The following is a 27939-nucleotide window of genomic DNA, read 5'->3' as shown; positions in this document are numbered from 1 at the left end:
TGAAAAATAATTTGAAAACTTTAATTAATGATGCTGTTTATGTAGTAAAAACATAAAATCTTTTAAATAAGGTACATTCAACTTCTCAGAGCATCTAATATTCAGATAATTTATATTTCATACACTTTCCAACATTAAACAATTGACTACATAATGCATTTTCTATAAAATGGTATTACAGCTTATACAGGTAAAAGTATATTACAAAAATACTCTACACAGGAAGAATGGCAGTATCTATTAGGAAATGCTACAAACATTCTGTTAAAAATATATATTTTTATCTCTTTCATGTATCATAATAATAAACAGAATATATATATTTTTCTTTCTAAAATTAAGTCTTACACAGTTTCCTTCAGGATGGTAATATGTACAAACCTTATATCTGAATGAATATAAATAGCAAATACTATAATAGTGTTACAGATATATTAGTAACTTTTACAGAAAAAAAATGGCTTTTAAATAAAAGCCTGAAATCTCAAAGCTATTTAAATTAGACATTCTGATATTTAGTAAGACACAATGGAGTCTCATTTCTTATTTCCAGTTGAATTACTGCAAGCAGTAACAAGAGAAAATAGAGTCAGTAGATACTGGACCAGATGTGTCAGCTGGATAAACTATTTGGGGTTTATTATACTTTGGGGGGAGATACAAGTTCTTTCTCCACACCATAGTTTCTTTTTGGGCCCTGGGGTCAAATCTAGTCCTTGGTGATGAGAAAGAAATCATTGTTCCCTCCTCAAGCGCCTGAGAAACAGTCTACTCATTCATTAGATCTGGTCCATGGTGAGGAAACAACTCCATGACCATTTCTGGTTATAAGCAGCTTATCTTTAATGAATGGACCTGATTTCCTATCATTCCTAAAAATAGCTTCCGATATAACCTGTACATGGTGAAGCTGTGAAGGAACCGGATGGTCTTCTTCAGACTCTGCGTGACAGTCTTGGGGAAGTGGTACGTCTTCAAGTGCTTTAGGGCGTGCAGCAGGCCCTTGCGGGTGTCCTGGTCGCCATTTTTTATCCTCCACAGGCTGAGCAGCTTCAGGAGTTGCTCACTTGACTTGCACGTCTTCACTGTTTTCTCAATGTCTTCTGTCGTCACTTTCTTCCCCGGCAAGCTTTCCATCAACTTTAAAAGCTGCTCAAAGGTGAGGTTCATGTGTCCAATGTGCCTCCGCACGGTGTTTTCACAGAGGTTGATATCTGAATGAAGCAAAAACACGAGACATTCATTCTCATAGTCTATCTAAAGTCGGTATAAAACTACCCTGAGGCAAAAGGGAGTTCCCCAGCATTTCATAATTTTAAGGCTAATCTCCTCCTTTCCTTTGAGGCTCAAGTCATGCTAGTTATTTCTGAGAACTGAGTTCAATATTATTTTGTGTTATAATAGGATAGTATGCTTTCTGTATTCTCGGCATCCAACACAGCTTTGTGAAAAGCCCACATTTGGAAAATAAGTGGGAAACTATACTTCAGTTTTCTAAGAAAATCTGGAGAAATGAAAAGCGTAACATTTTAGAAAAAATAGTTAGTATTTTGCAATATAAACTTTCATTAATTGATACCAATATATGTGCTATTTGAAAAATTAGTTGCTTCAAATAGTCTTTAATAAATAGCACCAGAGGATTATCAACACATAGGAGATCTGAAAATCCAACAATATGAGGCCAAGGAGATCCAACCAGTCCATCCTAAAGGAGATCAGTCCTGGGTGTTCATTGGAAGGACTGATGTTGAAGCTGAAACTCCAATACTTTGGCCACCTGATGCGAAGGGCTGGCTCATTTGAAAAGACCCTGATGCTGGCAAAGATTGAGGGCAGGAGGAGAAGGGGGCGACAGAGGATGAGATGGTTGGATGGCATCACCAGCACAATGGACATGGCGTTTGGGTGGACTCCGGGAGTTGGTGATGGACAGGGAGGCCTGGCATGCTGCGGTTCATGGGGTTGCAAACAGTCGGACATGACTGAGCGACTGAACTGAACTGACTAAAAGAACAGTAGGATACACATGGCCTAGAGAATATTTTGGTAATGAGCTAGGACATAAACATAGACGGAGTAAGTAATGTTTCTGTTGATGGCATGAGTCATTTAGTATCTGTAAGACCTAAGGCAAGTCCCTTCATCTTTCTGGGCTAAAAAGTCTTCATTTATAAAACAGGGAATTCAGTCCCATCCAATTCTGTCTCTGTTTCTCTCCTTCCCTTTCTTTTTGCTTCAGGGCTAATTATACTTTCAAAGAATACATTTTGTTTGCCAAAAACAGAAGACAAGTTTACTCTGCCCAAGTGAAAGCATTCAACTGTCAAAGATGTTAGTCTCCTAAAATCTGTTGCTACAGTTTCAAATGTTTGAGGCTTTAGAGTTGTGTAGGATTCCTCATTTAACTACATGTGAAGAGCAGAATGGATTCTCATTAACACTGCCTCATGAAAGCCCCCCCACCATTTTTTTCCAGCATGTCCTCCCAATGCTAATTCAAGTTAGAACTTTCTCTTCTGTGTATCCCAAAGCTTATAGTACACTCTGGATGAAACTTACTTCCTTTCCCCCTCTGTATTCACTCCCATCATAATACATACACACACACACACACACACAGAGTTTCTAAAGGAGATTCTTTATAAAACTAAAACATGAGGATACTTGGATTTAACTAGCCCTTTTCTCCAAGAAGCTCAAACACTTTAAAGACCTTATCTCATTAATTCTCACGACATGTGCTATTAAAATGGTAATTTTAAAATAGACTGTATTGTGAGGATTAATGAGAGGATACCTGTAAGATACTTAGAGGCTTTCTGGAGAGAATTACCAGATAAATACCACATAGTTTTCTTGGTAGAATTGCAAGGTAAGATCTAAAATGGTTAAAGAACTTCTAGATAGATCAGACAGGATGCTCACACACCTGCTAAGGGATCCAGAGTCAGATTTCCTGAGGTTTATTCCTATATTTGAAATGTATTTTCTCTCCTTCTAGAGAGACAATTGAAAAATTGGAGAGCAGAGAAGATGAAAATAAAACCTCGCATGACTGATCTAGGAACAGCTTCTCCTCTATCATTTGAGAACTATTTCAGTCCAACAATAATTCCCAAAGGGAAACAGCATCCATACAACTAAACAGGTACATAGTCTCATTTCTGTTGTATGATGAGCAGGTGTTCTGATTTCTGTTTGAGTTGTTTAGTTCAGGCTACCATACCTTGGATGATCTTCTTGACCATATCTTGGTCTTTGTTTTGATGCTTCCATAACTTCAGCAGCTGGAAAGTCTGTTCTCGTGAGTTGTGTCGCCGTTTTATCCTCTCTACGCTCTCTGCGTTTACTTTGGTGCCAGGCAGATTGTCTACCAGGACACTGAGCCAGTTCGGGGTAAGCTTTGTCGGAACAGCAAACCTGAAGAATGCCTCCTCACACAGGGTCATGTCTAAAAGGAAGGTGGGAAGATTAAGAATTATTACTCAATAATTTGGGCTTCCCTGGTGGCCCGAATGGTAAAGAATCTGCCTGCAATGCAGGAGACCTGGGTTCAGTCCCTCAGTAGGGAAGATCTCCTGGAGAAGGGAATGGCAATCCACTCCATTATTCTTGCCTGGGAAAATCCCAGGGACAGAAGAGCCTGGTGGTCTATAGCCCGTGGGATCACAAAGAGTCGGACATGACTAAGCGACTCACACTTTCACTTTCACTCAATAATTGGATTCTTGGATGTCTAATGGATAATAATAATAACAGGAAGAAGAAGAAGAAGGAAAGGGAGAGGGAGACAGAGAAAAAAAGGACAAAAACCAACACAGTTGCGTTTTCCAGAATATTGCATGTTAAAATGAAAAATTTGAATAAAATCAACCTTCTATTTCCTGGTCTTAAAGGCAGATTGCCAATCCAGCTCGGTCCCATGAAATATTCTTTTAGACTATTTTGGAGGGGAAGAGTTTACTAAATGTCTAATAAGAATATAGTATTGTTATAAAAAAACTACAGCAAAAATTCTATTACTTAATATAATATTAACATATTTTAATGTAATTATTAAACATTCTGTTAAAGGTTTCGCTGGTACCTAAAAGTTACTTCAAGACCAGTGTCAAATCATTGTCCTTAAGAAAGCCTGAAAAGTAACCTGAAATAGCATATTATTTTCTACACACACACATAACACATAGTACCTTTGGGAACAAGGATGGATACAGAAGTATAAGCATACATTAAGTGGGAAAATAATCAAACACAAAAACTGGTCATTTAGAAAAAAGTTCCAATAAGCTGAGTGTCTGGGTAGCATCAGTCTATCCTAGGGATTAAGAGTCTGTCTTTGGATTCATTAGGTCTGGGTTTGAATCCTGACTCTTCCATTCAAGTTCATACATTAACTTGAACAAACTTCACAGTGTTTTTGTAAAGATTAAAACCCATATAGCAAAAGTGTCTGGCAAATAGTAAGTGTTCAAGGAGTGACAGAAATAAAATTATAAATGGATTAAAGAGAATGTTAAAGAATGTTAAAGTCCTTTTACCATCCCTCCCCACATTCCATCATTTAATAAGACAGCAGATAGGATGAATGACTTAGCTAAGATTTTTATAAAAGAGAGAAAAAATGTATGTTTTATATACATCTGTGTTGCAGAAAAAGATGTTTGAAGAGAGTCAAGCTAACATCAGTCATCCTTGGTGTGATGAGTCCGTGGTAGGAGGTCTGAGACTAGTGTGGTGGTAGAAGTGACAAGATGAGGACACCAACCTGATTAGCATCATCACCAACATGGGGTGCACTCAGATACCTTGAACTTGGAGCTAGTGACCCCTCCTGAATAGAGTTTAAGACATGTATAGGAACTCAGTACTTCTGTGCAATGGATGTAGTAATACCACAGGTAACAAAGCCAGTATTGTATTTCTGATTTGTCATCTATTTTTATCACTGTGGCTCAGATGGTAAAGACTCCGCCTGCAATGCGGGAGACCTGGGTTTGATCCCTGGGTCGGGAGGATCCCCTGGAGAAGGAAATGGCAACCCACTCCAGGATTCTTGCCTGGAAAATCCCATGGACAGAGGAGCCTGGAGGGCTGGGACAATCCATGGCATTGCAAAGCATCGGACACAACTGAGCGACTAACACAATCCAATCCAAGTATTCTCAAGAACTTGGCTTCTTAGTTGCCAATTTATACTTTGGCTAATAATACAGATGTGCTTAAAAGTGATAAGAATGCATAGCTTAAAAACATTCTGCAACTCGGACTCTCATAAGGTGACCTTCAACATAATTTTACTCCACCCCTTTTCTGTGGGTAACATGATTCAAGTGTGAAAGTCAGGGTTTGGAGCACTATTATAAGAAGATGGAGACTTTCTGAAAGATTTTTGAGTTGTGGCTTTAGCAATGATGCACAGAGAATTTGGTTAAAATTCAAGAAAGGGGAAATATAAGTTTAACTAAGAAGGACCAGAGGGTCTGGTATTCAACCCAGAGGTGGTATGAAGATTGATATTTTGAAACATAATTACCTATTCCACATTTGTGAGTCAATGATTCGCTGCTACCAGAACATATATTGTCATGCGTTGCATTTCCTTTCTGAGTTAGAAGGAGCCCAAATGCACTGCAATTCGTGTGTTTTCTACAGGGCGCTTTGGATGATGTCTCATTCGAGAAGAACCCATCTGGACATCTTTTGCAAACTGTATTTCGCTCCGGGGTTCCTACAAAAATATCAAGCCGTTTAGCACATTCTTCTCTAGTACTCTCCTAGCAGAAACCATCTTAACAGAGTTGGGGTAAGACGTTTCACTTGGTTTTTACTGCTACTATTATGTTGCAGGAAATTTCAGGCATTTTCATTTTTCACTTCATTAGACAGAACAAAACTTCTACAGTGAACCCCTTAGGCATTCTTTCCTCCTTGTAATACAAACACAAATGTGTTCTGTTGTTACCTACAAAGCACAAAATGGGAGAGAAAAGAAAAGAAGGGTAGGATGTTCAATTAGTCCTGCCTGTGCTGAAGTTGTCAGGAAGATCTTGTTGTCAGCCATATTCTCCACACAATTATCCCTGGAAAATCATGAAGATAACTGCTGTGTAACCTCTGTAATATCATTCTTTGAAATCAGTACCCGTGGTATGCCACATCGTTAAATCCCAATCGATTCCTACGGAAGTTCTTTCTTTCCTGAATCCTAATTGTGAAGCAATTCGTAAGTGTGCTAACCTCAAGAAGTAAAAATTTACAACATTATAATAAACTTTTGAAGGTGGCAATAAAGTTAACCGTGGACTCAAGCGTAAGCCTGCAGTTACATAATAAATGGAAGATGATATACCATTTGCTTAAACTGTTGAGTTTAAAAAGGGCACAGTCGTTAAAATTTCAGGCAAGGGTGACTGAAAGGGCATTTTCTTTCATGGTGGAAAGTTACTTGATAAATTTGGAGAAATCATTGGCAGGAAAACTTGAACCAGTCAACAACCCAAGATGCTATTAAAAATAAACATCTTTAAAACCCTTGACTCTATGCCTGAGTAGCTCATACATTATAGTGTATTTGCATATGAAAATACCTCCATCTAGTGTAAGCTAGTTGAACAGATTTAGACTCCAGTGTTCAAATGTAGCTTTTACAGGCCAATTCTAGCTGACACAAGATACCAAATACTAAACAGGCAAATGAAAGTTAGAGAAAGTTAATAAACTTCATTTATTAAAACTTTTAACCTCCCATCTCATTGTATCCTCTACCAAAAAAGGAAAAAAGAGCACAATGGATTTTATTTTCACCTCTGGCTTCTTTCTTTTCTAAAGGGTTTGATGATGCATTGACCAGTAAAAATGACAGAAGGGTGGCAGAAAAAAAGAAAAGGGGAGACCAAGCATGAAATTTTAACATGTTAAACGCCATTTCTAGGGTTGCAGTGACATCATCTTAGGAACCACCTTACAAAGAGGTCTCTTTTTTTTAGTACTTTCTTATTATACTCCTCTTCTTAAAGGGGAGCCAACTCCACACCAAATTCTACAGTATCATAAGCGGAGGTATTTGGGCATGGACTGCATGGTATTATTTTATTGTGAATATTCTGGGAATAAATAGACATCTGGATCCAAATCTCCGTTTGTCAACTTCACAAAGAAGAATCCTGTCATTCTTCACATACGTCATAGGTCATAGGCACAGGACACTCTTCCATGTAATTTAGCCTTTAAAGTTCCTTACCAAGAAGAATCCAAGAATTATAGAAGGAACGTTTCTTCATATATGTGGAGGCTTTATGTAATGACCTTTCTGAAAAGGACTTCCCTCTCTCATGATTGATAGAACTTCTTATAAAAGGATGTATCCATCTAAGTAAATGATTCTGCCTTAGTAATGTCAAGAGAAACACCCAAAGTATAATCTGGCAGGCAAAATGTGAAATAGAATGGCAAGAGGAATTTTGCCTTTCAGTTGAGAATTCACCATGCTAGGCATAGGCAATTACACAACTAACAGAACTAACTACAGTTGATCCTTGAACAATGAATGGTGGGTTAGAGGACCCAAACTCCTTGCACTGGAAAACCCCATTATAACTTTATAGTCAGCCTTCTATAGCCAGAGTTCTGCATTCACAGATTCACACAAATGGGATCAGGTAGCACTGTAGTATTATTGAAAAAAATTTGCATAGAAGTGGACCTGCGAGGTTCAAACCCATGTTATGTTGTTCAAGGGTCAGCTGTAAAATCTGAAAAGCAGGCAATCTGACTTCAAAACAACAGAGAATGAATATTAAATACTCTTTAGAATAAAAGTGCAGAATCTTGCCTTCTCTTTGGTCTGGAAACCTTTTATTTTCCATAAGGAACTCCTTTGTATGTTTTTAAGCAGAGAAAGGTGAGTAAATAAATAAACCTCTGTGTACCTTTGTGCTAAGACTTCTGCTGCCTGCTTACTTCATTCTACAAACAGATTTTCATGCTTATATGAGTAAAATTCTTACTATTTCCACTATTTTTCAAAACTTTCTAGTTTCCAAACTGCAATGCCCTGCTTAATGAATTTTCCTACATATATAAATTACTGAATTGAATTAAATGCATCTGTTTCTGTTGGATGGGCTTCTCCCTCTACAACTTGGGTTAGTTTTTGAGTCCCAAATTGTCATCCAGTAAAAATTAGGAAGTGTCACCCATTTCTCCCTCGAAGACTTATACTAGAGGCATTTTAAGGAGCTGTCATGCAATTTGCACCTTCTGTGACTGATTTTATAAAATTCACAACTTAGGACACTTAATAGTTCAGTTTTTGAATATATTTAATTTGTATGCCATTAAACCTAAAATGTTGATAATAATTTAGACTCTGTATTGCAACTTCTCAAAGTCAAAACAGTTATAAGTAATTCACATCCTCTAAACCCACGGTTGTCAAGTAGGGGTGATTTTGCCATCCAGGGGACACTTTAGTGGAAAGAGTACTATTTTAGCATCTAGTGGCTAAAGACCAGGGATGCTGCTAAACATGCTACAATGCCCAGGACTGCTGCCCACGAAAAGAATTATTCAGCCCCCAAAGTTAGTAGTGCTGAACCTGAGAAACACTGCTTCAAATTGAGTAATTGGAATCTATACCCATTACTACTTCCTCCAGAAGAGTGAGTGAATACTCTTAATTTTTCCAGGCCAGGAGAACATGCCGACTATACTGAAACTTCATGAATGTAGGAAAAAAAAAAAAAAGAGGTGGGTTGCAGCTTTAAAAAATTCAATGCAAACTGGCCTAATCTCTGCTCTTCAAAATGCAAAAAGAGGAAGTACTTTGTTTGTAGACAAGTACTTACTCTTGGCTTGCCAGTCTGTTTTGTCTAAGATAAAGAATAAGCTTCACAGAAGAGATGCTGCTATGGCCGTTATCCTCCCAGACACTCAACTCCCCTGCCAAAGGAAGAACTAGCTTCATTTTTAATAATGAGCTGCAGTTCCCCTAGCCATTCTCATTTTTTATATAATTAATTATAACTACTCACTGTTTGCACGCCAGAGCCTCATTAATATCAGCATAATTACTCTCTTGGTATCAATTAACATTTCTGATGTTTGTCCAAAAAACACTGCACTCTGAGGCTGTCCATGCCAAAGTGAAACACAGACACAGATCAGCTATGAATGGCGCAACTAAGAGTGTGTCCCTTTAAGAAAGAGCAATCCATCATGCATCTCATTAGAGAGGGATTTGCTGCATTTGAGATTTGTCACTAAATTGGCCCGTCGTGGCAAAGTGCTCCTCTGAGGAATGGTTCTTTGGCAGCCATCCAGACACATAGTACATACCTAGCAGATTCCATTACCTTTGTAATTTGCTATCCTGTAGTGTCATCAGGACCAGCTTGTTTCCTTAAACTTCCCCCACTGCCTGCCTCTGTGTGATGTTAATGCACTTGGCTGGTACATACCCGGGTGTAGCACTCCAAACCCAGGGGGGCAGCTCCTGTGCTTCAAGCAGAACTCCAGCTCCAGGTAGCGCCCCTCCTCACATTCACACACGCGGTTGTGGGTACGGTTGCACTCCTGCTTGACGTACTGCAGCTCCTTGCACACGGGGCTGCAGTACAGACACTCGTCACTGGTGTGCCACGTGTCCGTGTAGTAGTGGTCGGGACAGGGGGCGCACACGGTCTTCCGCCTGCCCGTGCAGGGCTGTTTCAGGAAGGTGCCGGGCGGACATTTGTCACACATCAGCTGGCGAGAGCTCTCGGGGTCATAATGAAGGTACTTTGGAGGAAAGGTTTCCTGGGTGGTCCATTTAATGGAGATGTCTAGGAACTAGAAGAAGAAAGGGAAATCGTGGTATGTTAGCATGGAAATGGGGTGATTCTTCTGTGCAAAAGCATCATTGACCTCAGAGTCCTTTACTACCTGGAACCTCGTGCTCTTCCTGCCTAGGGAGCTAGGACCACAGAAAACAAGTTCAGAAGCCATAACTCTTGCCTCTAAGTAGCTTAATCTCCAAGACCATGGCAGTACCAGCAAAGTATATTAGGAAAACATAGCTCATAGATAGCTGGAGTGGAAAACTCATCAGAGTAGAAAGTATTACACTTAGATGCACCGCTAAATAGCCTGTGTGCCTTGAGTAATACTTTATCTCCCTGGGTTTTAGGATAATCATTAGATTAGTGAGTTGGGTGAACTAGTGAGTTGGGTGAAATAGATTCTCAGGATAGCTATATCAGGATCCCTTGACTCCTTGATAAAAATGTAGATTCCTGGGATTTATATTCCTAAAAATTCTGATTCTACAGATATGAAATTGGGACTGAGAGTTTAAAAATGTCCTGCAATGATTCCCATCTGTGGAACCCATACACAATAAATATTATTTCATTTATTCACTTGTTGATAGTTATGTACCAGGCTCTGTTCTGGATATTTGGGATACAGCAGTGAATAAAGTAGTCAACAAACTCTGTCTTATGGACTTTATTTTAATAACAAATTATACATAAATTATGTGTTAGAAGATGAAAGTTGTAAAAAAGTGAGCAAGTAAAAGATTGGAAATATGGAGGGGAAGGTGGAGAGATTACAATCTTTATATGGGGTGGTGGTCACAGTAGTATATTTAAGACCAGATATTTTTCTTTTAGTTTTCCTGTTCTAAGATGTAATGATTTCACATATATGTAAAGAGTTGGTGATTATACTCCCTCTGGTCATTCATTCACTCATGCAGCAGATATGTACTGCATGCTTACCAGAAATATGCTGGTGAGAAGATGTAATCTTTGTCTCTGTGCAGCTGGTAATCCTCTGGAAAAGTATTAAAATTTTAAGACTGATATTTCCTCCAGAACATCAGTACAGTCTTGAATCTCATAGGTGACTGATGTCTAGAAAATGAAATGATCACCTCTCTTAAGGTTAATTGGGGAAAACTTGAGGGAGCAGTCAGGGTCTCAGAAGGTTCTATCCATAATGGCCGAAGAGGTGTGTGCATAGTAGAGAGACAGTTTTGTGGGCCAGAATCCTGCTTTTGAAGGTGGCTCCAAATGAGTATTCTATCTTGTATTCTAGATCTCAAAAGGTCTTCAAGGGAACACTGAAGTAGCTCTTCACACTAATTAAAAGAAAAAGTGTTGTTTCTGTGTAGGGGTGGTTTGTTTGGCTTTTATTGTTTGTTTTTGGTACAGGGATCAACAGTGACTATTTTCAGGCTTTTGGGAAGTGACAGGCCAAACACAATAAGCTTTTCTAAACTGTCTTCTTTGCAGAACTCAGGAAATCTCACAGAAACCCTTTGACCTTGGGGAAAGTGTGCCAAGCTAGACACACAGCACTCCTTTTTGAATGAGAAATGACAGAGGTAAAGAAAGGCCTTTTTCATAAGCATCTGGGCATTTTAATAAGCAATAGAATCCACCTGCCATTACAGGAGATGCAAGAGATGTGCGTTCAATCCCTGGGTTGGAAAGATCCCCTGGAGAAGGAAATGGCAACCCACTTCAGTATTCTTGCCTGGAAAATTCCATGGACAGAGGAGCCTGGTGGGCTACAGTCCATGGGGTCGTAAAGAGTGGGACATGACTGAGCATGCATACACACATGCCCTCATTTCTTATTGGGACATGACTAGCGTCAAGGCTGTTTGGACCTAATATGAGTTGATAAACCAGAATTGAAGAATAAAATATCTTACCTAGGGCCACAGACCTTTTAACTGAGAGCAGTTTTCAGAGTGCTATAATGTAAAGGACCCCTAACCAACAAAGGCAGACTACAGTGGAAAATTGGGGCTGCCTCGATATTTTCAAGACACTCTCATGACCCAAGGGCTTTGGGGAAAAGGATGTTCTTAAATTCCCCTAGGGTTTTTTATTGGCTCAGATAAAGTGGGTCAACAATAGGAGAAAGAAATTGACCAGTAATGAGTGAAAGCTCTGGTTTGGTCTGTATCTTTCAGAAATCTATTCATTCACCATGTGTCTCTTGACCACCCACTGTGTACCAGGCATTGTAGAAGGTCTTAGCATATGGTGACCTACAAAACAAGGATGCTCTTCAGACTGCTCACTGTCTAGCGAGGAGACAGAGAAGTGAAGAAATAAATAATTACAGATAACGATCAATCTTTTGAAGGAAATGAAGCAAGATGAACTAACTTTGTTGCTACTTGGTCATTCTAATAATATTGTACTATAGTTTTCAAGGCCCTTTGTGTGGGTTTGGCTCAAATATTTCTAACATCTTCAATGCTAGGGAATGAAGTATTCCTGATGCAACTTGCAAAGACACATGAAAGCAATGAGAAATGTTTTTATTTTTTTCTCTGTCTTGATGTTTGCTTTCTATTTCCTGAAAAGCCACTTTTGAGGGTTCTGTTTTTTCAAGAGGGCCAGCTCAGAGATCCAGAGGGACGCATTCATCTTGCTTACTGTGGCTGAGTGAGCCCCATCCTGGTAGGGCTGGCAGTCCTGAGACTTAACCCTGCCTGATTTCCCATCATCCTGCCTTTCCCATGACAACGCAGCTCATTTACTCATTAGCTGACTCTTTTCTCTCTTACCAAGAAGTGATGAGGATGAAATGAGAAAACCCCACAGATGGTGCATGTGTTCCTCACTAGAAGCAGCCACACAAATACAAGATCTGACCAAGAATACTGATGCAATTTGTATTTTTCTAGGCAATTGGACATGACACCGTTGGTTTTCTAAAACCATGCTTAAGAAATTAGTTGCCATTTCTTCAAAATACAGGGAAGCTGGGGTGAAAGGAATCCATAGAGAAACAAATAATAAATTAGGTTGACTTAAGGATTAGAGAGCAATTATAATAGTGAAGATCATTTCCCCTAGGCTACCGCCTGGAATTATCATATACATTTTTAAAAATCGGAAAGCCTTAAGGAACTGCTGACTTGTTTTCAGCAAATTCTATGAGGCCTCTGTGATTTATTTGAAAATTTTCCACTCTGGTAAAAAGACAGAACTCTGTGTGGCCAAAATTGGATGCTTAGCTCTCCATCTCTGGTTAGCCTCAATCCCCGCATGGAATTTCTGGAACCAGTTACTGGACAGAGAATGGGCAAAATTAATAAACCTCTTCATCTCAATCCCCTCTCTCACTTTCTTCTGCATTTTCTAGAAAAGCAATGAAAAATATGCCAAAGGAGGACAGACCATCTCAACACTGGCTCTGTGTCCTTTGCCAGCTGATAACATTTAAAGTCTAAGAAGAGTACAAAAGTAATTTTTGTGTGAAGTACATAAGCATTGATGAATATCATGCAGGTGTCTCTGCAGAAGCCTGAAGTGTCCTATATAAGAGTGTCCTATATTATAGTTTCCTATAAGAGAAGCTGCTTTTTCATGCTTAATTTTTTTTTTATTAGAGGATAATTGATTTACAACATTGTGTTGTTTTCTGCGGTACATCAACGAGTCAGCCACAGGTGTACATAGGACCCCTCCCTCCTGAACCTCCCTCCCACTTCCCGCCCCATCCCATCCCTCTAGGTTGTCACAGAGCACTGCGCTGAGCTCCCTGTGTCTCACAGCACATTTCCACTGGCTATCTATTTTACATGTGATAATGATAAACATTAAAATGGAATTTTCTCTCCCATTTTTTCTTTCTTCCTCTTCTCTTCCTGTATCTGTCTACCAGCTACAAAAGAACAAAAGTAAATGAGGAACTATCCCAGGTCACAGTAATTAGTGGAAGCAGAATTACAACCCAGAGCATGTGCCATAGAATAGTATATTTTGACCAAATCCTTTAACACTGCATATCCCTAAAATGCTAGTTTTTCATTCAGACTCAAGAGCATAGTGTTAGGAGATCACAGAAGTGAGATCACCCAATGCCTTCCTGAAGTCCAGATGAACGGATGATGTTTCTTTGTGCTAAGACTACCACCTGTCCAAGGTAACTGAGATGGAAATTTCTTAGATGACATGTGATTTCAGTATAGCTGAATACCGATATTTGCTTCTTCTTAAAGGATACAGGAATATATTTCCTCCATCAAGTTTACTTTTGCATGATGCAATGCAGTCAGTCCCCTGCTACTGTGCTTGCTCTCTGGTATGTAGAACCACGAGTGACCCAGTGGGTTTCCGTTTATGGAAAATTCATTAAAAGGAGCCCACACAAAGCTTGAAATAACTGCTTGGTTTGGGAGTTCCTTTTGTGATCCCTCGTCATGATCTTTGCCACAGAGAACTATTTGAGGACTACCAGAGTTAGCTAAACTTCTGGTCAATTTGGAAACCATGATATTTTACAGTTCATCTTAGCTAAGAAAAGAAACATTCAGGATATATACCACAGTGAGTTTCCTAAAGATCTCTTGTAGTATAAGCTACAAAGCTTATTAAAAAAACAAAAACAAAAAAAAAACTCTTTTGCTATGAAGGTTAGCTTATTTAACTTTCTATAGTCTTATGGTATAGTGGGGCTTCCCTGGAGGCTCAGACAGTAAAGAAATCGCCTGCGATGCAGGAGATCTGGGTTTGATCCTTGGGTTGGGAATATACCCTGGAGGAAGGCATGGCAACCCACTCCAGTATTCTTGCCTGGAGAATCCCATGAACAGAAAAGCCTGGAGGGCTGCAGTCCATGGGATCACAGAGTCGGACATGACTGAGCAATTAAGCATACACATGGTATAATGGGATCTTCCCTATTTCCTCCAATCCTTAAATTGTTCATTTATTCATTCATTCAGCAAACACTTATTAAAACAATTACTATGCTCAGGAAATATTGTTAAGCAGTAGCGCCGAGTAAGTTAATGTTCCTATTTTCCAGGAGAATTCATCCAAAAGCCTCTGTTGGTATAAAAAGTCACAAATTACTGCAAAACAATGAGAGGGAAAACAGAGGAAAAAAAGGATCAAGAAAAGACTCAATAGAGAAACAGGTCAGAAATGAGAATCTGAAATTAGGTAGTAGTAAGGAGGAGAGAGAAGATAGATATTATATGTTAGCTAATTGCCCGTGGAGGGAGGTTCTAGAAAGAGTAAAGGGGGACATGCCCATGAATTATGACTATTAGGTATGTGGTGTTGCTGTTAATTACTGACAGCAGGAGAAAGAAGCGGTTATGGAGGAAGACAATGAATTTGGTTCTGGGTCTTCCAACAATGAGACTCAAGTGATGATGTTGAGTAGACACTTAAATATATGTATCTGGTATTCAGGATAGAAATGCAGCTAAAGACACAGATTTAAAGAGATGCAAGTTCGATCCCTGGGTCAGGAAGATCCCCTGGAGGAGGGCATGGCAACCCTCTCCAATATTCTTGCCTAGAGAATCCTATGGACAGAGAAGCCTGGTGGGCTACAGTCCACAGGGTTGCAAAAGAGTTGGACATGACTGAAGTGACTTAGCACAAGGTTATGAGCACATAAATGGTTCCAGAAACACAGAAGTAGGATGGCATTACCCAAGGATTTTATACATAAACCAAAAAAAAATTAAAATATAACCTTTGGGACTTTATAAACATTTGTAAGATAAGATGAAAACGAGAAGGAAAAAAACAGTAAGGATATTACAGAAAGTTTCAAGAAGAATGCTAAATGGATGATGAATAATAAGATATGAAAAATGTACAGCTTTTAGATCCATTAGATTGATATGAACTAACCAGATCTCTTTGCTGGGAACCTGCATATTAGGGTTCCAAACTCAGTTCAACCACCAGCTTAATAACCCTTGGCCATTATCTTAGCTCTAAAAAGAGATGATTCTTATTTCATCTATTCCTATACAATTGTTTTCAATTGAGTAAAGGGACACAAATAAACTTGGTAAAGAATAAGATTCCAGACAAGAATGAGTCATGACTACATATGCTAATTACACAGGAGGTGGGAAATAGAGAACATTTTGAATCAGATTCATTTTTGGAGACATTTTGAAGTCTCTTGTTCAGTAGGAAGTCACAAACTTAAAATGTGCCCCAGTTATTTATCCTATTCTTAAATCGTCTCCAGAAAAAGCATATCTGACTCGTTTTTAAAATCAGTTCCAGTATCTTCCCAAATTGTATCATTGACTTGATCGAAAGGCAGTTACACAGATTTGCTTAAAGGGCCAGATAGAAAAGGATTTGCTTCCATACACCTTAAATGTTTAGCATGATGTCTTACAGGCTTCCCAGGTGGCGCTAGTGGTAAAGAACCTGCCTGCCAATGCAGGAGTTGTAAGAGATGTGGGTTCAGCCCCTGGGTTGGGAAGATTCCCTGGAGGAGGGCAAGGCAACCACTCCATTATTCTTGCCTAGAGAACCCCATGGACAGAGGAGCCTGGCGGGTTACAGTTGCAAAGAGTCAGACACGACTGAAGCGACTTAGCAAGCAGCATGCATAGTGTCTTATGGGCTTCGCTGGTGACTCAGAGGCTAAAGAATCAGTCTGTAATGCAGTAGACCTGGATTCAATCCCTGGATCAGAAAGCACCCTAGAGAAGGGAATGGCTACCCACTCCAGTATTCTTGTCTGGAGAATCCCATGGACAGAGGAGACTGGCAGGCTACAGTCCATGGGGTCACAAAGAGTTGGACATGATAGACTGACACTTGCACTGCTTTTTTCATGGCGTCTTATACGCAGCAAGTATTCAATATATATTTTAATTTTATTCAATTCAATAGATATTGAATACCTACTATGTATAATTAGGATTGCTGGTGATTCTATAGACACAGATACAGAGCCTCCAGGTAAAGGACGCATTTTCAAGGACAAGCACAAAATCTGTAACTTTCTCATCCGTAAAATGATAGTGATGACAAAATTTGCCTAAAGGAAGGTTTTTTTTTAAGCGTCTTTCATTTTGCTTGGCATTTTGCGTGGATCATTCCGTTTGTATTTAGCTTCTATTTTGAAGGTAAATGTGGGAAAAGCAGGTGGCTCATTTGAGAGGTTTATCTGCTGCTGCCAGTTCTCTACCTGAGGGTCTGCCACTGCTTAATCATCTCCGCAACAGCCAGGATGAGGTCTCTAGGTAAGGATGCAGAGCAAATGCATTAAATCTATTCATCTATTAGGAACTGATGTGCTGCCAACAGCTTTTGCTACATAAACAGGAGAAAGGAAACAGGAACAATTATGATTAGATGAATCGCAGGGCCAGATTTTACACTGTTTGCTTCCCTTGGGGCTGCAGCACTGTCTCTAGGTAAAACTTAACTTTAAATGCGTTTCGTTGTTGTTGTTGTTCCCTTCAAGAACTTTCCTTTAGTTGTTTGTTTGGAGGCTTTTAGAATTAATTAGCAGTACCTTGTTTATGTCTGAAATCTACCAGAATTGTCAGAACAGATTTGCTTCTGATGCTTTTACTGCTTCAGAGTTTTACAGATAATTAACATTTGCTAGATTAACAAATAAATGAGAAAAATCTCTAAGAACTTGTGATGCAAGTAAACACGTCAAACTTCCCAAGGCAGATGTGTGGATATCTCCCGCATTTTGAATCTCAGATCTTAGTATTTCTTCTCTTTGCTTATTTGTTTAGTCGTTCACTCAATTGTGTCCAACTCTTTGCAATCTCCTGGACTACAGCCCATCAGGCTCCTCTGTCCATGGGATTTTTCAGGCAAGAATACTGGGGTGGGTTGCCATTTAATTCTCCACAGGATCTTCCTGACCCAGAGATCGAATTCATGTCTCCTGTGTCTCCTGCATTGCAGGCGGATTCTTTACCTGCTGGGCCATAATCACCAGATTTGGGATATAGCATCCATTTTGAAAATTTCAACTCAGCAACAGAGCTGGCCACAATTTTCCTTATAATTATAATCCATTCAAGCCCACCTGACAAGCACAAGGGTGTCATCCCTAGTTCAGAGTTTTCCAGCTACAAAGTCCCTGGCACTTTGGACTCAGAATTGGCAATATATTTTAGTATGTTGATATTTTTGAACATCAGTTATTAAGTCCCACTTTATTTCTACCTTTCCTTGAAGATAATACCTTGTTCACATCATCTTATGAATTAATCTGGTTGGTGATGATTTAGATTGAAGCCCAATCAATATATGGTTAAGGGCATCTGGAGAGAGAAATTTAGAAAAGAACAGCCATGGTGGTTAGGAAATGAAATAGAAACTAGAAACGGAAATAGAATAAAACAGGATGTGACTTAAACATGTAGATGTTTATCATGTGCCTATAACAATGTGAAATATCCTATTGGAAGTACTGGATGATATGGTGAATACTAATAGCATAGTATATTATAACATCATTACACAGTAAGCTCTATACTTAACTTCTCATCCACCCCTTCAATCACCTCTGAGGTGATAGTATTATCCCCATTTTGTAGATGAAGAAACTGAGCCTCAGAGAAGTTGAGTGACTGCTCAAAAGTCACAGAGCTAGTATACGTTCAAGATAGGATTCAAATCTAATCCTGTCTGAACCTAAGCCTTTAACAATTGACTCTTCTCACTAGGGACCTGCAGTTTTAGGAAGGAGATAGGCATATAAGTGATCACCTGTGAAACAATGTAAAATTCTGTAAGATCTATATTTCGTCCATCTGTCCATACAGCCATCCATGCCACCTCATCCTATATCTGTCTATCATTTGTATCATTTACCCTGGTGAGTAAATTCCTCCCTCTTCTGTCCTGAAATGCAGTAGTTCACACAGCTTCTCCAGAAGATGGTCCTGCAAAACAGCAGCTTCTCAGTCATGCACCCCCTTGGATTTGTTTGTCTTCCTTTTTTGCTTACTCTTCTTTTGCTAACCCCTGCTTCCCTAGGATTGCTCTTTCTAATAAGGAGCTAAACTATAAAGTGTTTGCCTCATGTTCTCTATCCTACAGGGTCTAGACTTAGAACTCAAGTCCAGTAAGGAAGCTGGGATAGTTAATTTCATTCAGGGAAAAAAAACACACAGTGGCCTCCGCTAGCTGAAGGAGGAGGTGAAAAAAGCATTTAAAAAATCCATTGGGATCACTTTGCCCAAGGATATGACTCTGAGTCCCATCCCAGGACGTTTGTATCTCCAGCAAAGAAAAGAACTCTGGTTGAAGGAACTCAGAGGCTTTCCTCTGCTTTATGGGTATTTTTCACTGGACTCCTCTGCTAGATTTCAGCTCCTATTAGACAGGAGAAAAAAAAAAAAATCCTCAGCTAGGTCACCTTAGGGAAAATTACTTCACTTCTCTGAACCTTGGTTTCCTTGCCTGTAAAACAGATTCCAGTCTCTGCATCAGAGGGTTTTTGTGAAAATGAAGGCTGTTAGCATTGTCCTCTGTCCAGGACCTAGGATCTTACAAAAATTAATATCTGGAACAAGGTTGATTTGCTGGGAAAGAAAGAGAAAAAAATGTTGGGAGTCATATACAGGCAATGAGGTGCTCTAATGTAGGAGTGACTTGTATCATTTAAACTCACAGATCTGCCAGAACGATCACATCCACCTCCTTCCTCACCAGAGAAAGCTGGAAGGTACAATCTTACCATGTTTCTGGAAGGCAGGACAATGGAGAAGGCTTACAAACAGCAGGAATAGCTACATCATTGTTCAGTAAACATCACTCATACTTTCTAGTTGACCCATTATTTTAGCACAATCTAGTTGATTTTTTCCCCTTTTACTGGATATTAAAAGAAGACAGGAAACAGAGTGTAGAAATAGAGGATTCTGTCTCTCAGCCCATGTAGTATTCATTCTCCCAGGAGATCTTCCTGACCCAGGAATCGAACCCAGGTCTCCCCAATTCCAGGCAGATTCTTTACCATCTAGCCACCAGGGAAGGCCAATGTAGTATTCCAGCACAGTATTAATGGTCATGCCAACCTACCCATTAACACGCTTATTTCACTTGAAGGTGAAATGCTTCCTTGTGAATACAAATTCAAAGAAAACTCTGCTCAAAGAGGCTAAAGAGACTGTTAGTGACCATAATTACATCTCTTTAGTAAGTCCTGAGGGAATATGGCTTCTAAGTAGGATATGAAAATATGCACATTAATGGCTTCTATGCTAGCTAAAGACAAAAAGGTCTTGTTTCCGAATTTTTAAAAAAAAAATAGTTTTTAGCTTAAAAGAATAATCTGATCCTAAAACACAGAAGTCTTACTGCTTAAAAGCAGGTGACATTTCAAAAAGCTGCTTCCTCTTTTGATCTCGTTCACTTAAACAGAATTTCTTATCAATGAAACCAGTTGGGCACAAGGAACTTTGACAATTGCAACAAAGTAGATTTTAAAAAATTTTTCTTTAGTATGCTTTTTTCATCGATAATTAAGTCCATTTGATTTTTGTATGTCTGGCATATTAAATAGTATCAATATGTAATAAAATATTTTCATTTATTTTTAATGACAAAAGCGTGAATTTTTTTTTCTTTTTTTTCCACTGTGCGACCTGCTTCAGTGCCTGCAGCCGGCTGGCAGAGGCCGGGCAATGGTTTGGGGCCAGGTTTGCTCTGGCATGGGACACTGTAAGAGGCCCAGCGGGATGAGCCAAAAGTGTAAAATTATGGCAGCCCTTCCAGATATCATCTGGTACAACACACCTATTTTAAAGGTGAGCAAAGTAAGACCCAGAGAAATGAAGTCACAAACTGGACCTCAGAGTCTAAGGCAAAACTGAGGAATAAGATCTCTTGCTTCTTGACTGCTGTAGTGGAGGTCTTACTGTCATTACACCTCACAGCTGACTTCCTAAGTTACTTTTGTTGGTGGTGATGGTGGTGGTATGGGTGCCAGAGGGAATTTAAGAATAGGGCCTTGATATCTGTATTTTCTAAGAATAAAATACGCTTTTGAACAAGAAAGTAATATTGCATGGCAATAGAGGTTTAGGGATCAAAGACCAGAGAAGAAAACTGAATTTACCAAAGACAGTCACAAAGCTTAGATGAATTACTGTCTTTTAAATCTACATTCATCTTGACACTGATTTTCATATTTTATAGTTGATTATTTGAGAGACTGTTACAGAAAATGCTTCCAAGGTACAGACTAAATGGAGGTGAAGAATCTTAAGGCTACTCTTTTTAATTTTATAGAAGATGCTTCGAGGAAATTAATGTTTTTCACCGTATTAAAACTATGATAAAAAGAGGTGGATTTAAAAAAAAAAAATCTCAATAGGAAAGCAGTAAATCAGAACTTTTTGGAGCACATTACTTTTTTAGAAGGGCTCCAGAAATGACATTGCATTTCCTCCTGTATCCTCTATCCATTTATGGTCTGGCTGATTCAGGTGCTTCTGAGAAACTGGGGTTGAAAAAAACTACCCAAGCACCTGGGAAGTTATGTCACCTTGTAGTTGAAAGAAACCATTTTAGTGTGTCTGTAGACTGTTCTGGCCTTTGGAACATTCATTTAGCGAGGCCAGGTAAATGTGAGAGGGAGTGAGTAGCACACAGCTTCTTACCTAATGTGTTGTAACACTATTCTTATCCCTTACAACTGTCTAAAAGAATTCTTTTTTTAGACTTTCTATGCTAGTTACCCCAAAATAAATATTCTGTGGTAGTGAGTTCCTAAAACTAATTACATGTCACATAAAAATACCATGTGTATTTCAAGTTGGCTATACCTCACTCCTTCTTCTTGCATGGATAGTTTACAGATGTTGCTAGGATTTCCGATTGACTAGTTCCTGCTCTTGTGGGTTGCGAAGTTTTATTTTGATTTTTGTTTTCTTTTCTAAACATGGCTGCTAGTACTGTTCATATGTGCATTTTTTTTTTAACCTATCAGTATCAGAAATGCACTCTGGGGCTGTGTCCTGCCCTCCTCTCTTGCCCTGTGAAATCTTCCTTTCCTATGGCTTTCAGAACCCATTCTCTGCTGATGACCTAGATTTTCTGATCTCCAGTCCAGGCTTCTCTGAACTTTTTTAATCCAAATGCCTATTTGACATCTCCATTGGGATATTTTACAAATGTATCTCATTTATCAAACCAAAAAATGAACACTGATGGGAAGATCAGAAAGGGGATTCAGCTAAGGTTAGGTAGCACCTGCAAGGGTCGGTATATAAGTCTGGTTCATTGTTGCTCTCTTAAGAATGGACCTCCATGAAGGTATTGTACCTTCACAGTAGAAATGGACAAAAATAAGTAGGAAAAATACTGGTCAGGTGGGTAGGGTGTTATATTTATATTTTGAAGGAGATCAAAGCTGACGTGACAATGTGAAATCTCTGACAGTAAGCTACATTCTGTTGGAATATCCATGGAAACTGCTGGTACATTATACAAACACCCCAGCAAATCTCATCGTAGTTCCTTTGACTCAGCAAACACACATTTAGTGTCAAGCACTGTGGAGACCTGGAGGCTATAAATCTGAATTGGAAAAAAAAATCTCTGTTTGCAAAGAGTTCATATTTGGTTTACCACAGGGGTCGTGCCGTCCCCTAGAAGTTCTGGAAATTTGTGGGGGATTTTCTCTTGTCAGAGTTTCTGTGTGCTGCTAGATGCCCCAGTGACCAAGAATAATCCCACGTTCCACATACTTTCTTCTTCTCGGCCGTGACATGTGGCATATGGGATCTTAGTTCTTCGATCAGGGATTGAATTTTCAACCCCTGTGTTGGAAGCACAGCGTCTTCACCACCAACCCACCAGGGAAATCCCACACACACTTTCAAATGTCCTACTGATGACGGTAATAAGTGATCTAAGCTAAAAAAAAAATATTTATCATTATATGAGCCTGGATTCAAACTCCATGTATATATATACATAAACACATGTATATATACACATATGTGTATGTATATAGATATACATAAACACATGTATATATACACATATGTGTATGTATATAGATATACATATATGTCTATAGATACACAGATATATATACACATGTGTATATATATATATGCACACATATGGGATTCCCAGGTGGCACAGTGGTAAAAAGTCCACCTGTCAATGCAGGAGAAGCAAGAGGGGTGGATTTGATCCCTGGATCGAGAAGATCCTCTGAAGTATGGAATGGCAACCCACTCCAGTACTCTTGCCTGGAAAATTCCAGGGACAGAGGAGCCTGGTGGGCTCAAGTCCATGGGGTCGCAAACAACTGAGCGACTGAGAGCACACACACACACACACACACACACATATATGTGTATACATATACACATACACACATATGTAGACCTATGTGTATGTGTTGTAAGATCTTTATGCATATTGCATTTTCAAGGAATTTAACAACATAAAATCTGATAGAGGGTTGTGCATGCATGCATGCTAAGTCGCTTCAGTCATGTATGACTCTTTGCCGCCCTATGGACTGTACTTTGCCAGGCTCCTCTATCCATGGGGATTCTCCAGGTAAGAATACTAAAGTGGGTTGCTATGCCCTCCTCCAGGGGATCTTCCCAACCCAGGGATCGAACCTGCGTCTCTTAGTATCCTGCATTGGCAGGCGGGTTCTTTACCACTAGTGCTATCTGGGAAGCCTGAAAGAGGGTTGTATTTTGTTTAAAACTTTAGTGAGATTTGTTCACCATTTCAAAAAATCACAGCCCAAAGTCAACACCAATCATGGTTTTGAACCCCATGTGCTCTCGTCTGTTTCTCATGGTCTGTTCATGACAGTTCTACATAAAGATGCTAATGTAGCATTACTTCATTAAATCTTCTAGTGAAGTTTATTTCATTATAAATCACTTTCTTTTTATTTCTCCTTCATAGTATAGTTATGCTAGTATATTGATTTGAAAAAATTCTGTAGGTAGGTGAAAATATAAGCACTCTCAATTTCATTTCAGGAGAGCCAGGGAGTTGTTACAAAGGATTTATTTAATAAGCACATGGAAGAAGTCTGATCTGATGGAGAACTACTATTCCACAACGTAAGATACACAGATACACCGATAATGTTGGCATCTCTGCTCCATAGTAACAACATCAGGGGCAGCCAGGCATCATTAGGCAAGACTTTGAATAATGTAAACGTAATTTTTTTTTTAATAAAAGTACTCTTTCTCTGCAATATACTTCACCATCCTCTTTTTCCTGGGCTGCAAAGAAATTACTCAGGTTGAATGAAGTACTTCTGGTCAACAAGATACTGAAGGTAATGCTTCTCACAGAAAGCCGTCATGGAAAGGGAACATGCAGACAGGGTGGCTGAGGGTTGCTTAGAGCAAGACCCAGATGGCAAGTGAGTGGATAGGAGGACAAGAATATTTGAGCGTGTTTAGTGCCCCTTTGAGAAACTCTGCAGTACCTCTCCTTCTACACTGTGTAGATAAAACATCTCTCCCAGAATGCCTTCTTCCCTGACCAGTGGAATCTGACAACTGTGGTTTTAACCTAAGAATTAAAATGAAAGGCCAGATTGAAATTAGGAATCGTGCTGAGGGTTCATGGGTGATAGAGGCCAGAGAGGTTGCTGGAGAGAGAAGTATAGGACTGCTGCGGAGTGTATATCAGATTCTCCTAGAAACTTTAGAGTTACCATTCTCTTAAACAAACCAAAAAGCTAGACAGATACACTCAACCACTGGGGGAGGGGAAGGAAACCAAAATAAACATAAGGAGGACCAATGTATCAGGCAGTTGTCCTGAAAAAAGAAAAATTTACTACCTCCAAATGCTTCACCCCATCCCCCACCCCCAGTCCTAGTGTCTTAACATTAATTTAGACCTTAGCTTTGAGAAGGCCAGTGGCTAGTTCTAGAGCTCCTTGATGGGACGTTTCAGCCACCAGTGAAAATCTAAGACTAGACTAGGATGTTCCCAAAGCATCAGGAGGCTCCTTGAGCAACTATGAAAGAAATGACTTGGTGATGTAACCACCTCACCTTGCAGAGCAGGCCTCTAACTACACGAGTGAGCATTTCAGAAAGCCCATGACTATGGCATTAGTCCTAATGACCACACCGTCTCAGTGCTTGCCTGCCAGCATCTCCTCTGCTGTCACAAAAAGCATCTAGAATTCTAGCTTGCCTCACAGTTTTATCTTCTTCCACTTCTTAAATTCAGGATGCCTTGATTTTATCTCCAAATATGAAACATTTGAAATGTATAATGAGAATAATAAACATCCTATTGCTCCTGCAAGGTAACAGTTGGTGGCCATCTCTCCCCCATCTCTGAGCGTCATCAGCACTTCGTTTACATAATTCACTTGGGTCTAGAATGTCAACTAGAGGCTCGTGTTAATGTGGAATAGGAACTCCATATTATGTGTGGCTATCTTGCATGTGTGCATATTATTATCTCTATTTTATAGAAAACTAAAACACAAGAGAGATATAAATTGCCCACCATCTTTTATCAAGTAAAATACTGGTATTTGAATTTTGAATTTCGATCCCAAATAACCAAACTCGTAACCACTGCACAACAGCTACCTTTATAAGGTCTTGGAAGGCAGGATCTTTTATATTCCCAAGTCACCTCGTACTTCCCCTTTTGTTATTCTCATGAGACATTCCAGCATCTGCTTTCTCCATTTTGTTGTGTGGTCCATGAGGACAGAAATGGTGGCCATGTTTTCCATTCTATGTCTAGCATCCAGTGGCCTGCAGGGTACAAAGGACTAAATAGCTGTAATGCTTCCAGTTCTTAGCACTACCTCTTGGTGTTTATGAAAGGGCATCTGGACTCTTCATGTGTAACTACAAAGTATCTTTTCTCAATTATTTATAAAATAAAATCAATCTCAGAAGCTACAGACGGAAAAGGGAATGCATTCCTACTTAAAGTATTTACTAGGTTCGAGACACAATAAAAGGTTTCTCTTTTGGTAATGCAGTAACATCTGCAGTTAGTATTATCTACATACATATCTACATCCTATACAGACCAGATATCAAAACATTTGTCTACTTATTATTTTGGAACACTTGGAATACTGGAGTGAGTGGGTAGCCATTCCCTTCTCCAGGGAATCTTCCTGACCCAGGGATCAAAACCAGGTCTCCTGCATTGCAAACAGATTCTTTACCATCTGAGCCATAATGGAAGCCCATTATTAGGTATACATATTATTTAATGGAAATTCTGAAATTTAAAAGTTACTGATAATATGTTTATTATTAATCAAATCTTTGAAGCATACAAAAGGCTAGGAAGAATAAAAGTGTCCCCATATTAATAGCAGAATTATTTATACTAGCCAAAACCTAGAATGTTTAAGTCACTTGTGGTGTAGCCATGCAATGGAATATTATACAGCACTGAAAATGGATGGGCTTTTGTACATCCAATACTGGAGATGATCTCACAGTAGAACCTTAAGTAATAGCAGCCAGACACAAAAAAGTACATAAAGTTCATTTACTCATGGATGGCATTATAAGTCAGAATGCTGATTCCTCTGGCCATGACTGTTGTGGTGATAGGGAGGAAGCCCAGGAAGCTTCTGGGGTGCTGGCAATGTGGTGGTGTCTGAGCTGGGTGCTGGCTTACAAGTATTCACTTTGGGAAACTTAATTAGGTTCTTATGATTTGTGCAGCTCTTTGTATGTGTCCTTTTAAAATAAGGGTTCACTTTTTAAAAAGTTCTCCATATTAGTGAAGTTATATTTATAACATATACCCACATATGCACAAATATATATATATATACACATATATGTATACATAGTACATATACATAAGATTAGCTTACTTAAGTGTGACCTCTCATTAATCTACCTTTCCTTTAGTGACTTTGCTGTTTATTTACTTATTTATGTGTGTGTATCCCAGGATCTAATTGGAGGACTTCCTAGCCTTCCATTCACTCTTAGTGGGTTGGACATTCACATTCAAGAAGTTACTGCAACAACTTTCAAAACACATATGTGACTTAAATATGGATCTTCCTGTCCTTTCATGAATATCTGATTCATATCTCAATGCAGTCTACATTTTAGTGACATAAAGGAAATAAGTCATTGGTCATAGAATAATCTACATAGAAATCTTATTAACTTGATTGGTCAAAATGTAAATTAAAGTAAAATAAGCTAAAAACTACAGACATTCCTTTCTTTTCCAAATTTCCTTTCTTTTTCCAAAATTAAAACAACTTTTAGCCCCACTGAGTGCAGAACCTCAATTATTTAAATCTATTTCATAACCTAATTAACATTATCTCACCAGTATTTTCCACATTACATTGAAAATGTTATTAAAATGTCAAATTGCACAATAAGAAATATGTGTGTATGTATGACCTTTTCTCTGGTGCCAATTATTCAAAATTTCCTATAATATTTGCTTAAGTGGCAAATAAGCCTAATGATGTCATGCTCACTGCATCCAAATTTTATTCTAATTAAAGCAGTTTTAAGAATTATTATTCTTAGTATTAAGAATAATCTCCCAAATAACTATTATTACCGCTAATAATAATAATAATAATAAGGATGCCCAAGTTAAGCAAAGATGTTATGGAGCCATCTGAGATGAAGAAAGCCAATAAATAAAACGGATAAAAAGTCATTCCAGTAAAAATGGTCCAGAGCTCTTCATAAACGCAGCGGGAACTTTCCAGTGCAAAGGGACACCCTAGGAGAAGCACAATCAGCTTGAAAGAGGTCTCCTGTTCCAACCTGACCCCAGATCTCTCCTGGGAAAGGGAGCAAGTTGAGCCCTGTCCCCACCAACCCGCGGGCGGGCCGGGAGACCAGGAGGCGAGCAGCCTCCGCTGGCGTCCAGAGCGCCGCTGTCGGCGTCCCGGGCCGGGAACTTACCAGGAGCGCGCAGCACAGCAACTTGTTCATTGCGGTCCCCGGGAAACCTCAGGCGCTGGGCGGCGGCGGCTGCGGGGCGAGCGCTACGGTGCGTCTCGGCTGCCCGTGCACTCATCACTTTATATATAGTGTCCCGGCAACAGGAAGTGTCGGCTTGGCTTTGATCGTTCACTCCCTATCTGGACCAAACTTTGCACCTTTCTTTTTTAGGAACCTGGGGCGGGAGTCGGCGGGGGCTG

The 27939-nt window shown here is 39.3% G+C and overlaps 1 protein-coding gene and 1 non-coding gene across 2 annotated transcripts; both read right to left on the bottom strand.

The window, feature by feature from the left end:
* On the bottom strand, positions 1–27939 carry TNFRSF11B (TNF receptor superfamily member 11b). Its single transcript, XM_043879263.1, has 5 exons — positions 27701–27939; positions 9465–9834; positions 5540–5734; positions 3230–3454; positions 1–1214 (listed from the first exon to the last, which is right to left on the bottom strand). Exons 1-5 carry the CDS (start codon positions 27728–27730, stop codon positions 826–828), a joined length of 1209 nt encoding a protein of 402 aa, XP_043735198.1. The 5' UTR covers positions 27731–27939; the 3' UTR covers positions 1–825.
* Positions 20394–20523, bottom strand: LOC122679707. Its single transcript, XR_006336497.1, has one exon. It is a non-coding gene; the product is annotated as a small nucleolar RNA SNORA42/SNORA80 family (small nucleolar RNA).

The sequence above is a fragment of the Cervus elaphus genome, chromosome 21 (assembly GCF_910594005.1).
Source record: "Cervus elaphus chromosome 21, mCerEla1.1, whole genome shotgun sequence".
NCBI lineage: Eukaryota > Metazoa > Chordata > Mammalia > Artiodactyla > Cervidae > Cervus > Cervus elaphus.
The sequence above is the reverse complement of the archived record's forward strand: the minus strand, read 5'-3'. Positions and strand labels throughout refer to the sequence as shown.

Bases quoted from the DNA above. Each gene is read 5' to 3' on its own strand.
- TNFRSF11B (XM_043879263.1), bottom strand. From the start codon at position 27,730: ATGAACAAGTTGCTGTGCTGCGCGCTCCTG. The intron at 3,455-5,539 runs GTAATTATGTTT...CCTTCCTTTTAG, and splicing joins GACTCACAAATGTGGAATAG to ACATGACCCTGTGTGAGGAG. The intron at 1,215-3,229 runs GTATGGTAGCCT...TGCTTCATTCAG, and splicing joins GGTCAAGAAGATCATCCAAG to ATATCAACCTCTGTGAAAAC.